The 13361-nt window shown below is 42.7% G+C and overlaps 1 protein-coding gene across 3 annotated transcripts in view; it reads right to left on the bottom strand.

Annotated features, from left to right (window-relative positions):
• mib2 (mind bomb 2) overlaps positions 1-13018 on the bottom strand; it is a 65389-nt gene extending 52371 nt beyond the window's left edge. The window contains exons 1-3 of one of the 3 annotated variants that reach the window (XM_065451919.1): positions 12604-13018; positions 9966-10285; positions 3887-4058 (exon numbers count right to left, since the gene is read on the bottom strand). In XM_065451919.1, coding sequence (XP_065307991.1) covers positions 3887-4058; positions 9966-10194 — 401 coding nt within the window. In that variant the 5' untranslated portion in view covers positions 10195-10285; positions 12604-13018. Of the gene's footprint in view, positions 1-3886; positions 4059-9965; positions 10286-12228; positions 12422-12603 lie in introns of those variants that run through there. The other 2 variants (XM_065451933.1, XM_065451926.2) reach the window with 2 other exon arrangements.
• Positions 13019-13361: the final 343 nt, after the last annotated feature.

The following is a 13361-nucleotide window of genomic DNA, read 5'->3' as shown; positions in this document are numbered from 1 at the left end:
GGCAGCTGTGCAGGAAAATGTGCAATTTCATAGCAAGAAAAATTAGAAGAAAAAAAAAGCGAAGTGATGGCTCCGCAATAAAGACAGCAACTCCTGCAAAGGAAAAAAAAAACTGAAAGAAAGAAAAAAAAAGCCTTCTTTCGTGGGCACCTTATTTAATTTTGCACTTGTACCACTCTTTGCCTTTGAAATGTAGCAATACTTTGCCGAGGGTCCACTACATACATTATCCATTTTCAAGAGGAAATAAAAAAAATTAATGGCAGCATGCTTGCCAATACAATAGATGTTTATAGTGCAAAAGGTTAGAAAAAAAAGAAGAGACGAACAAGACATCACATCTCCTTCTGCCTGACTGGCACTCTTTCTGTCCATTTCAGCCACAAGCATTGTGCCACAAACATTGAGAGCTATGCGTTGACTAGTCCAACATCGTACTTTGCTGGTGCAACCTTTGAAGTAAATTATTTGCAGATTTTCAAAGGACTGACTACCAAAAGCATATTAGGATAATAATGAATCAGTCATTGGAAGTATTATACTCACTGCTTTGATGAGCTATCGGTGTGAAGCTTATCAATGTGATTATTTCAACAGTCTCAAAATAGGAGTTATATTGTTTCAGTTAAACATATATTGTGTGACTTCGCAATACCCTGAAGTATTGCTAAGTGAGCGACACAGAGTTTCCAAGGGGTAAGAAAATGTCAAAATAAAACTAATTAGATCTTTGAAGCATGGTCATTAATCACAGCTGACCATCAGATTTTTTTATATTTTTTTTACTAGCTTAAGAGTCATGGAGGTTCTCGTGCACCTAAACGTCAAAGTGCTTATGAAAGACATTGAAATTTAAAAGTCTTTATCATGAGCAATACGAGCGAGCGAGCACATAGGAAAAGTCTTGATCTCTGGTTGGGGGGACACAAGATCTCCTTTCCAGTGCTCCATATGGGCTTCAGGAAACCATTCCAATGGGTCAATTACATGTGTGGTGTTAACTACTTCTCATGTCCTTGATTCCTATAAAGAAAAATCTTCCTAAGCATTTGATTTCTAATTGCATTGTTTTCTCAGCAAGACAAACTTCTCTGCAGAAAAACAGTTCTCCCGAGAATTACAAAATCTTTGCGAGCTATATTTACAGCAGAATATGTTTGGTGCTGCAGCAGTTAATTATCCTGATGCCTGCAAGTCCACAAATCATTTTTTTTTCAGTTACCTCTAGTTTCCCAAAGAGAAGTTTAAAACTTAGCAAGAGTCATGTTATCCATTGAAAGTGATGTCACAGTGGCATGTAATGTAATCTCCATCCTTCCAAATTGTCGCTGCAATGTCTGGCAAAGTTGCACAGACCAGAAGCTAACTACAGTTATAAATTTTTAGTGTCAAGTATGGAGACATGAGGGTACAGTTCGTACTGTCACAACTGACCCTAGGAAAAGTTAGCTACATTAATTTCCTGGCTATGAAGGTAATTAATATGATTCCACTGCAGCAACTTATGTTTTATGGGTGTCTTCATTGATCATACAAGATTATTAATATGCATCATATCTGTCATATGAGGCTTTTTGCCAGGGATTGCCTGTTTATACTATGATTACATATTCAGGTTATTCACTCTAAGACTTGTGGCAGAATGTCGTGTGGGTAACTGAAAGCATTCATAGTGAACTTAATTCTCAGGACTTAATACCAGGCTACCTTGATTCTCCACAAGAAAAGCAGAAAGATACCTATAAAGAAAGGGGTCAGGCAAGGAGACACAATCTCTCCAATGCTATCCACTGCATGCTTGGAAGAAGTAGTCAAGCTATTAAACTGGGAAGGCTTAGGAGTAAGGATCTACGGCAAATATCTCAGCAACCTTTGGTCTGCAGATGACATTGTCCTGTTCAGCAACACTACGGACGAGTTACAAGAAATGATTGAGGACCTTAAAGGGACACTAAAGTGAAAAACGATTTCTTCTGCATCAGTAAATTACCGTTCTACAACACCAAAAACACCCCTCTTACAACGATAAGACGTTTGGTAAACCAGAAATAGCACAAGAATGAAATACGGGTGGCGACGCCTACTTGAGTTCCCGCACCTGGGGGCTGTGGCGTCATGGATTTTGATGGCATCTTTTAGGGCCTACTAATTATGTATAGCGGTACAGATTGACTACATTGTGTTCTAAAGGAATGAAATATTAAACATGGCAAGTTTCGGGAACCTTTATTCAGCCAACGCGGCCCAAATGCGAAAACATACTTTGGAATCCCTGACGTCACGCTGACGTTGCGGCGTTGAGATTTCGGCGCGAAATTCAAATACTGATACTTCGACCTCCATTTCCTCATCTAATAATCAAACTATTATTTTGAAATGACTGCCTGCAGGGTTCTCAAACAATACTACACTAGTCTAAACTGATTTATTGTTTCCCTTTAGTGTCCCTTTAACAGAGAGAGTGTAAGAGTGAGGTGGAAGATTAATATGCACAAGACAAAGATAATGATCACTACCCGGGCAAGGGAACAAGAGCTCAGGATCACCAGTCAGCTTCTAGAGTCTGTGAATGAGTACATTTACCTAGGTCAATTACTCTCAGGGGCCCCTGATCATGAGAAGGAAATTTACAGAAGAATAAAAATGGTTTGGAGTGCATATGGCAGACTTTGTCAGATCCTGACTGGAAGCTTACCACTATCACTGAAAAGATAGGTGTACAATCAATGCATTCTACTCGTAATAACATATGGGGCAGAAGCTTGGAGACTGACAAAGAAGCTTGAGAACAAGTTAAGGACCATGGAAAGAGTGATGGAACGAAGAATGATAGGTGTAGCAATAAGAGAAAGGAAGAGAGCGGTGTGGATCAGAGAGAAAATGGGGATAGCCAATATTTTAATTGACATTAAGAGAAGAAAATGGAGCTAGGCAGGCCTTGTAATGCGTAGGTTAGATAACCGGTGGACCTTTAGGGTTACAGGATGGGTGCCAACAGAAGGCAAGTGCAGTAGAGGACAAGAGAACACTAGGAGGGGTGATGAAATTAGGAAATTTGCAGGTGCAAGTTGGAATTGGTTTGCGCAGGACAGAGGTAACTGGAGATCTCAGGGAGTGGCCTTCGTCCTGCAGTGGACATAAAATAGGCTGATGATGATGAATATCCCAATTCATTCCTAAAAGCAATTGTCAGTAGGCTACCAAAATGGGGTGTTCCCGTCTGTGAATATGGCTGCTGTACCTTGGCTTCAGGCATGCAAGTTCTCAAGTACACTTTCACATTTGGGAAAGACAGTGCCGTCAAGAAAGTTGTATCCAACCATCCATTCAACATGACCTTTCTGTAAAGCTTTGCCCATTCCCAACAAAGTCACCTAAATGTGCTGTGTATGCTGTCCTCTCCTCATCCAAATGACCTCAGTCAAAGGGTTGTGTGGGCTTATCAACTAAGGGAACAATGACAAGGCATTTTGCCGAAATCAATCAATCAATCAATCAATCAATCAATCAATCAATCAATCAATCAATCATATTTATTTCCACTGAAAAGGAGGCGTACGGGACTGAATGCTAGAACAGCTTGACGAGGTCCTGACCCCTCACAAGTTGGCAGAGCAGCAAGATGATGGCAAGTCATCTGTTCACATAAGCCTGAGGTTCCTCCCACTGTGAAATTCATACAAGTCTGCATCCTCTGGCATACCACAATGAGACCATCTGCACATCTGGAAGCAAGGTTGTTGCCAATAGATGCGGAAGTATCTGTGGCTTGAGACAACACGCACAGAAAATGCAGACACAGACACAAGAAGAGCAAAACCAAAACCATAGCGTAGGAACTTGTTCAGCTTTCTGTAGTTTTCAAATACGTGGGACTCGGACTCACCCCGCGGAGCCAGCAGTGTCGTAGCGAACAAACGTGTGGGTGAGGTCATGCTTGTCCACCATGTAGCACTGGTTGCACAAGTCGAAATCATAGCAACGTGTGCATTTCCACCGGGTGCCACTGATGCCCCGCTTGACACAAGCGTCACATATGATGTTCGGGTGTTTCACACCTGCACAGAGAGGCAGCAGAGAATTGGAGCTGAGGTTTGAATGAATAAAGGTGTATCCCACCTATCCCTGAGGCAATGCCTGTACAATAACGTGTTGCCGATAAAAACTGCACTAGGATAGAAAAAGGAAAATGTAGCAATGTCGCACCCATGCTCTGCACAGAGAGAGCATCTGGCCTTTTCATGCTGGGAGTTAAAGAAACCTTGCCCGTTCCCAACAATTCCCAAATTCGTGCATTACTGCAATGTCCCTAAGTGCCAATCTTAATAATCAGATTTGTCATGGTAGAAAAGCACTCAACAAACACAACTCGTCCACCATACTTCACATGTAGCATGTTACATACATAAACAAAGAAAAAATGGCAACACATACGACATCTCACACCACCTTAGTGCAGGAGCGAAAGCTTAATATTGTGCACACTTTTGGAGTTGCTTGATTGAGAAATTGCGACACAACGTACATTTAGGAAGAATGTCCCAAGAAGTACTAGAAATCTGCAGCACTTTCCCAAATTCCAGTTAGGTGTAAACAATTTGCAAAGGACATACAATTAAGCCATTCACAGCACAAGCTGGTGAGACTGAGAAAAAAATATCCAGAGTGCTTTTTGCTGTGCACTATAGGTCATTGAGGGATAAGTGAAACCACACTTCCAGGTGACAGCACTTGTCCCATACCCATTCATAAAAGAAAAGGAAGTTATAAAAATAATTTAGAAAGGCTACAAGTTTAGCAATGAAAGGATAGAAAAAAAGAATTTCCATATCTACCACGATTGGCTGTGGAAAGCACTGGCTAACGCTCCAAGGGACATATATGCAAACACCTAGAGAGCGTGTGGGAGTATGGCCATGATGGCAGCTCGATGATACGAGCACTGCGTGTGTAATGCAAATGAAGTGGATTCAGAAGTAGGCTCACCTTAATTTCCCTTTGCAATACTTCGACATTTCACTAAAAAAGGAATGTTAATTTCCTCTATGCTTTCCCTGGCTTCGTTATACATTGGCATCTGTTGTAGCATTTAAACAGAAAGAGAGAGAGAGAGAGGAGCCTCTCAGTTCCCCCTATACTATACTAAGTACTTGTCCACAGAGTGGACAAGTACTTGAACAGGGAGTATGTACCACTGAGTAAACTAGCATCACTGAGCAAAGCAGAATGGTCAGAGAACAAACTCTTTGAAATTAGCAGAATGCACCTACGCTTTTCTCCAAGGCTCTGCAGGCAAGAACAATGTGGGGTGCAAGTGAAGGGAACACGATCAAGTGCATAGCACGAGATGAGGAAGTGTTTGCCAAGCCGAACTGCGGGGGCGGGAGAGGGAGGCGGGGTGAGGCATCGCATATCGTAGCGGCACTTCCTATCTGGGCGTTCCCTGCTACGATAAGTGTGTGTGGGGAAAGCCCACAGCTGACACGATGGCGTTTGCTCGGGTCTACGTCAAACAACGCAGCACTGTGCAAACAATGTGCACGGGCGTCGCACCTACAAGCTGACTCATTCACTCATGGAGTCTCCATTCCTTTTGAATGGGGCAAAGTTTATGAATAGTAGCTACTGTTGCTCGTCACATTAAATAAAGCAGAAATTCAGTAGAAATACCCAGCATTTCTAACAAATAATGTAAAAGTTAGCAGATTCTTTGGGCAAGGTTAAAAAGCAGAGCCTGCACCATTTACAATATAGCATAGTCCTATGAAAAGGAGCCACATCAAAGGGCAATGTGAACCATTTGGTAGAGCTTCTGGAACACTCTACTTCATTTAATAATATCAGTGCCTTTTATTTAAGTATAACAGTTATTTTCACTATACTATCTTACATGCTTATTAAACATGATATTGTTAAATACAGAAAGTAATAAACAAATTTAAGCCAGAAGAAATGATGGCGTAAAGAAAAGGAAGAAGAGGGATCAAGCGCAAATTGCCTAGAAATAGTTGCAACCAAAAACTCCCCTTCAACTACGTATTTTACAGATAAATTTGTCATCTTAAATGCCCCTGCCTCTTCTGGCCATCAATAAAGCTTTCTCGCAAGTTAAACAGAAACTGCAAGTTTAGCTAGAGTTTTGGTAAATCCCATTCAGGAACTACCACAAGGTAACACGGGCGTGGCTTTGCAGAGGCAAAGCAGGAGCATGTGTGCAAGCAACATGATAAAGGTTGTTTACAAGTGATGATAAGACCCCAAATGCTTTCCCAGCTTTATCACCCTCTGTTTGGATAAAAACTGTCTGGAAGCACCATGTTAGAAAGGCCTTGGCCTATCTCCATATCTGCAGATGTTGCAACAACTCAAGGCTGACTCACAGGTTTTGTTTCATAGTGTTGACGTAAATCTGGGAAAAAAGATTTCATCAACATTTGTCGTCGACTCTCAAAATTTATCACTAATTAGGCACACACATTTTTGGTTACCATAAGCAATGTTTGAAACTGCAGTATCCAGCAGCGAACAATTTTATCAAGCTCTATTTCCATTGCTGCAGTGCTCCAACTCACTAAACTGGATGTTCAGATTAAGTAAGCAGGCTTAGCATCAGATTTTCAGTTATAAGTGATGGGTAGAATAGCTAGCCTCAGGATCAAATTTTCAGTCATGAGACGTAAGCAGCCTTCATCTTGTCTTCAGCTTGTGTTTGTTTATGGCTACAGTGGTGCAGAAAAGACTAACAAGCTCAATAATACTACCAGTGGGCAACAATATATATCAGGAAAGAACATAGCTGAGATAGCTCATTTAGTGCTAACAAGATGATTATGAAAGTGGTCGGGTACTTGTTAAAAATCAACAGCATAGTCCAGATCTCTCAAAATCTGTAGTCAATAGCAGAAACAGTTTATTGAGCATTCAATTCCTTGCTAACTCACACTGGGAGATCGAAACTCACCCAACTATCTCATTTAAAGTTTAAGCCAAGTATTAGGTGGCAAGTCAAAACTGGATTCTACTATCAGTAACATATACACAGTGGCGAGGACAAATTGTTCACATCTTTTATTTTCATTCTCTCACTTGGGGGGCTATCAACAGATTTTTCCCTCTCAGTGCTCTTGTATTATCCATCCACTCAGTCTACACTTTTTGTACTGCTTCTCTCATGCCCTCATCAGCAAAAATTAATTACCTGAGCTGCACAGTTTTGAAGCCCTACGTCACACCACAATTCTGCACTCAAACCCACAGGCAATAATTAACTAGTAATTGACTGAAGGTCTGATCTAAAGAAGGCTACTGCTAGCTTTGCAGGCATATGCACTTAAAATTCTAGTAAAAAATTACAGGTGAACAGTGCAAAAGTCTGACAATATCAGATTTATGTGCTGTTCCCCTGTAATGATCAACAACTTTAAAAAAAAAAAGCTAATTCAGAAAGATATAGTATCTTGGAGTGAAATCATTTTGAAGTTGCAATCTGTGGAAATGAGTACAGAAGTGATAGAAGGCATCCAGATTGTCATTTACAGTAATAAAATTATATATACTACTATTCGCCACTGCTTGTACACATCGACATCTCCAAGAACTTCCCCTCTTCCTTGGCTACACCCAAGGTGTCGAGTAAAATTGAAGACATCTTGGGCAAGGTTACTCAAACATTTCACTGTCACTAAAAGTTGAAGCACACTTTCTGATGCACTCCCAATATATGCAAGATGCCCCCTCAGGTACTTTATAGATTTACACAAAAGCATGCCGTAAACAGCCACCAAGCTAAGGCTCTAACTAAACTAAAAGCATCCAGAGCAACCACCAGGTTAAATAATCGGCGCTTCACACATTACGCAGTCTGTGACCTATAATAAGATGACGTTGCACACTGGTAATGACCGTCGTCTCATTTGAATCAAGTGAAGACAACCAAAATTTTGATGCCCGACTCAATATGATGTTCACTTAATGTTTTCTATTTAAAGTGACCGAATGTGAAAGTTTGGCTGCCCAAAGATTGGTCACCGAAAATTCTCCTCTAAATGCCTTCCATTGCTTTTTCTATACAGTTTCTATTGCTGGCAAATTTTACAGCACTCCCAATGACAGCCCCTCACCTTGATATTCCTTTATGACTATTGGCTTGGTCTACAGCGGAGTTTCCTAGAAAAATCACCAGAGAGAACTCTGGCATTGTGGTCGTCCAGCGACCATAAGAATGATGGGTAGTACTTGGATTTGCCTAACCTTCATGCCTGTTGCTTCAGACATTCTTGCGACATTATCTATTGCAATATGCTTGTTTTTGTATTTTGTATTACCAAAAATCAACATTTCCTAAGTGCACGAAGGCAATAAGTTCCTGTACACATGCATAATAAGTGCAAATTGTTGCATTCATAATGCAGTATCTTGTTCCAAATGATTAATTTGCAATGCCGCAAAGCCATAAGAAGCATGAACAACAAAATTTAGGCAAATCTGTCATTCTCAAGATGGCTGAACCACCCTACTTGCAGCGCACTAGCGCCCCAGCTCGCTCTAGTAATTTTTTCTAGGGAGCTATGGTTCACAGACCACAGTTTGCGAAACACTGGTCTGGAGTATGGCAATTTTAAAAATGCATTAAAACTTCTTTCCTTATAAAAAGCACCACTTTCAGAAATTTCGCCGGCTGACATGGTGGTTGAAACAGCCGCATAAATATAACTGATAAGTTGAGAAGTGCCCAACCTGAAGACTATGAACAATGGCTCATGGACAATGCATTTTATAACTCACTCTTGCAATATCTGCTTGAAACAGACCTCCATGTTTATAATTTCATTCCAAAATCGTGCCACATAGCAACCCAGGGAATAAAATATATATATATACATAGAACTGATATCGCAAATCTCACCCAGTCGACACATGCGGAAAATTACCAATGAGAACAGCTGCGTGATATGACAGATCTCACTTCCTACGTCAGGAAACAGCTGCAGACTTCCACAACTTAATGTCATCATGACCCTGATACTATAGCTGACAGCATGAATTCCTCTTGTTTTCTAGCGAATGTGCTGCCAAGAGGAAATGCAATGTCAAAAAGAGCTGTGCAATAATATATCGCCCACAGAAAGAGAGCTTCAGAAGTCATCAGGTTTTGCTAATAACAGCGCTTAGAGCAGACAGGTGAGTTTGAGGCATGATATGGTACAGAAAAGTGTCATGCCCACTGGTTCAAGACCACGAAAAGAGGTGCTGTATGCTGTTTTTCAGATATCCCTGTGACACAGAGAGATTGAATGTCATTTGTATCAAATGTCATTTTCACCCAGCTTCCTTAATGGTCCACTTGGTAAGCAGTGGACATTCTCCATAAAAGCGCAGCAGTGAAGCATTTCACATGCCAACAAGTAATTCTTATTTATTTTTGCCTTACTTAGCACTTGCTAAACAATTTTTCTTTTAAATTAAGATTTCTCTACATTGCAAAAGTGTCACTCATATTTCCAGCTAGATATATCACTATTTGTTGACAGCATTGTCAGATACAGAATTTGAAAAATACAGGAATGAAAATACAAAATTCCAGAAATTGAACAAAATATAAAGGGGGCAGAAAAGACCAAATGAGGACCATGACTTTCTTTTTCAGGTTTCAGACTATTATCCCTCCTAACCCAACAGTGCGATCTCTTTTTCTGCGCCGTCTAGTACAGCATACTACACTGACACAGGTTGTAGTGAACATTATTCGCTACAAATTACATTTTTTCTAGCAGCACAAGCTTTAAGAGTATTTACTTGCATTATGCACAAATGTATACCAGCTAAATTGTGACATCCAGTGAAGATGACCTGGCTTGGCGATTCGACGACCAAACATGGTGCGAAATAATCTTGGCACTCGCAGTCACATATGTAATTTTAGGCTGCACATGTGAAAGCTTTCTCATGATGGCTATGCAACTCACCGGCTGGGGCATTGTCGAAGACGCGTAGGTCGTATGCGCCCTGGTAGCCGACGCGGTAGTTGGTACGGGAGCCCGAGTCCCACTGCACCACCACGGTGCGATCTGGTGAAGACGTGCTCCCAGGTTCGCCAATCTCCACGAGGGTGCCCACATGTCCCTCGCCACCATCCTGGTTCGCCCACTTCCAGTCGGGCCCACGAACCACCCGCAGGCCCAGTTCCACAGCCATTGGCACACGACCACTCGCGCACCACACACACACGCGCACCCACTGTCACTACTACCTTTGACGGACTTGATGGTCGGCACTTGTTGCCATCCTGGAAATTGAGCAAAAAGAGACAGCGACAGTCAATGAAAAGTGCCAATAATTTAATGGTGCATAGTAACCTGATGACCACACTTGGGCTGACATAATCAAAGAACTACTTTCACTTCATTCCATTTCATTGGGTAATTTCAGAAATAACTCACTCAAGCATCTTTGCTTATACAAAACCGCATGCTCTGCTTGCATTCTTTTCTATACATTTTTGCATTACTTTGTACACCTGGCAGTTTACGTCTTCTAACTGTGGGTATGCAATGCCTAAAGGCCCCTATTTTTATCTACTCTACCATATATCCAACACAGTATGCAATAACGGTCACGTGGACACGCATGCACACCAGCCCATAATTACATATGGAAAACCTGCAATTGATTGCAGCTGGTGTAATATTTATACAAATCTCAACTAGGTTGTTTTACGAAGGCAATGCTCCATCATGATTCACAAGAATACAGTGCAGGAAGTGAACAGCGGTCAGTTGTCTGCTGTGACGCTGAATTCTAGTCATCACAGCCTCCCCATCAGTTTAGCAAAGGCACTGATACGATAAATTCAATGACTGCTGTGGCTTAACAGCACAGGCATTGGCTTTCGCAACAAGAAGTCTGCTCAATGATGTTGCCTGATGGCACAAGGAAAGTCTTGTGGCCATACAGCGAAATGATAATTTAAAGTTTAGAACAGGGCAACACTCAGCAGCAGCAGCAGTCATAACAATGTACCAGCCCTGGAAAACGGCCCGTCTTCAAAAAAGAGCATCACAGTCAGCCTACGACAATGATCCTACTTTGAAAATGATGACTTGGGATCACTGTCAGTCTACAATTCATGGTCTGCTACAAACAGATGCCTCATGACACACAAGACAACGAGGTGCTGCAATACGAAAACACAGCTTCTCCCAGATGACAGGTAGCTTTTTACATGTGGCTGTCACATTGTAGCTGCACACACCAACATTTAACAGCACATTTGCTCTTGCCATTGATATCACTGCATTGCACTTATTGCAAAGCTAGCACAACTTTGTCCTGACACAAAAGACACTTATGTGCAGTACATACATAGCCAGGTATTTAATATTGCAAGTCCACAATTGAAAGCGACCTAAATGAGGAAAAGATCGTAAAAATACTCGGATGTTCTCACAACAGCTGCAAGAGCCTGTTACGGTGTCCCAGAAGCCTCAGCAACTTCAAAACATGAAAGCTTTAACTCCACACGGAGAACGCTGCCCATACTCGTTTATGCGTGGGACTTCGACTGCAGCCACGGGTCAGCGGAAAGCACCCGTCTACGAGAATACAGAAGCTCTCAAACCCTCTTGTACACTAAGCAGTGACATTTAGATATTTGTTTTGTGCGCATTCACAACCACTAAACGCTCCCCTTACGACTACAGTTGAAGCGTCGATCTAGTCGGTCATGGGAGTGACCAATCGTTGGTCACCCTTTTAACAAAAGCACTTAACTTCACAAAAAAATTCGGGAAATCCCAACACGCTCCCGTGCATGGACTTCGGACAGCTATGCACAAGAGTATTGCTGCTTTTTTTTCGCAGTACAAGCAGACGCTCTAAAAATGACCCAATCGTCGTCGATTTTTGGACAAGAACCACTGACCGCGAGCAATCGAACCGTGACGCGACCGTGCCTGTGCACCGCAACGACGCATACCCCGAATACGACCTACAATCAACTGAACGGTACTGTGTTCTTTCCTCACACGTTTGAATGCGTCACGACGAGTTGGGATTTGAAAGCCGACGCTCGATACGTCAACGCTAGCGTAAATGACGAAAATGTAAACATGTTGTACTGGAAAGTACGCGGCAGTGGTCGCAGGTAGCGCGTCCACCGATCGTTTCGCTGCACCAGCCATCGGCGCACTATATCTCTGCAAAGAGCTCGTGAAAAGGAAAAGGACTCACCCACCTTCTCACTGCAGCAGTGAATGCCGACACTGCGGGCATGCGATCCCGCAACAGCCGCTGCTAACTGGGAAAAACGAACCCCTAGCCGCAGCGTTCTAGCCGCCTACCACAACAGGAAGCCATGTTGTTTGAAACACCGCATTACAATAGAGCACGCTCAACCAACCACCGCGAGCTTCCGTTCACGCAGTGAGGCTGGGACACAATAGAAAGAGAAGCCTTTGCTTGCAGGCGCTTCCGCCGAAATGTCTGTCTGCTGGCGTAAATGAGTGCCGCGATGAATGGAAATGAAAACCGCGGCCCTCGGATGATGCCTTTGAGCCGGAAAATCGAGGAAAAGCGGCCGGCCGACGAAAGGAAAAAACTGCTTACTCTGTTGCAACCATGTCGGGGAAGTACACGATGCTAACGATGCGCCGTTGGTGGTTTCGGTTCAGGTTTCGGCGTCTCGGCTTGCGCGCAGCGGTACCGTGCTCGGCGTCGTCTTGCTCTTCGCGAGGTCCTAGCCGTCTGAGCGCATGGGGCGCGTGTGCGAGGACCTTGTTCGTGTGCGCTTCGCACAAGTGGCACACACCCATCGTGGGTTTGGTTTGGTTCGGTGCCTACGGATATGGCTCAACCCACTACGGGGGATCGGTCATGAATCGGGCGGCAGTAGGTAAAAAAGGGAATACTTATATAGGATTTTGTAATTTAAGAATGATATTGTCGGGAACAGAGTGGTTGCAGCGGAGCACCAGAACCAGAGGACCAGCGTCGCAGGCGGACTAGCGCGTGCCATGCTTGCGCCGCCAGCACGCACCTCCCAACTTTATTTTCGCTATCTTTTGCAGCGCTGACCTTTAGCGTCCGCCCGTATAAAATATTAAATGAATATTAATGGTTAGTATCACTATTCAGGCTATATTATTTTAATATTCGAAGTTAATATTTTTGTGTTCATATTGAGGAAAGTAAAACGGTAAAATTAACATGGCAGTCTCTGTTTCACTTACAAAATTAAATATTACACCACATAGGTTCTTGTTGCAGTGTCCTATTGCCGATGCCCCAAGAGACAGTATCATAGAAAGCATGATGGCCAATCCAAGTTGGCGAAGGGTACCTTCCAGAAATCGTTTCCTGTGCAC

This window comes from Dermacentor albipictus, chromosome 2 (assembly GCF_038994185.2).
Source record: "Dermacentor albipictus isolate Rhodes 1998 colony chromosome 2, USDA_Dalb.pri_finalv2, whole genome shotgun sequence".
In the NCBI taxonomy this organism is placed as follows: domain Eukaryota; kingdom Metazoa; phylum Arthropoda; class Arachnida; order Ixodida; family Ixodidae; genus Dermacentor; species Dermacentor albipictus.
Note: the sequence above shows the minus strand (reverse complement) of the source record. Positions and strands in the feature narration are given on the sequence as shown.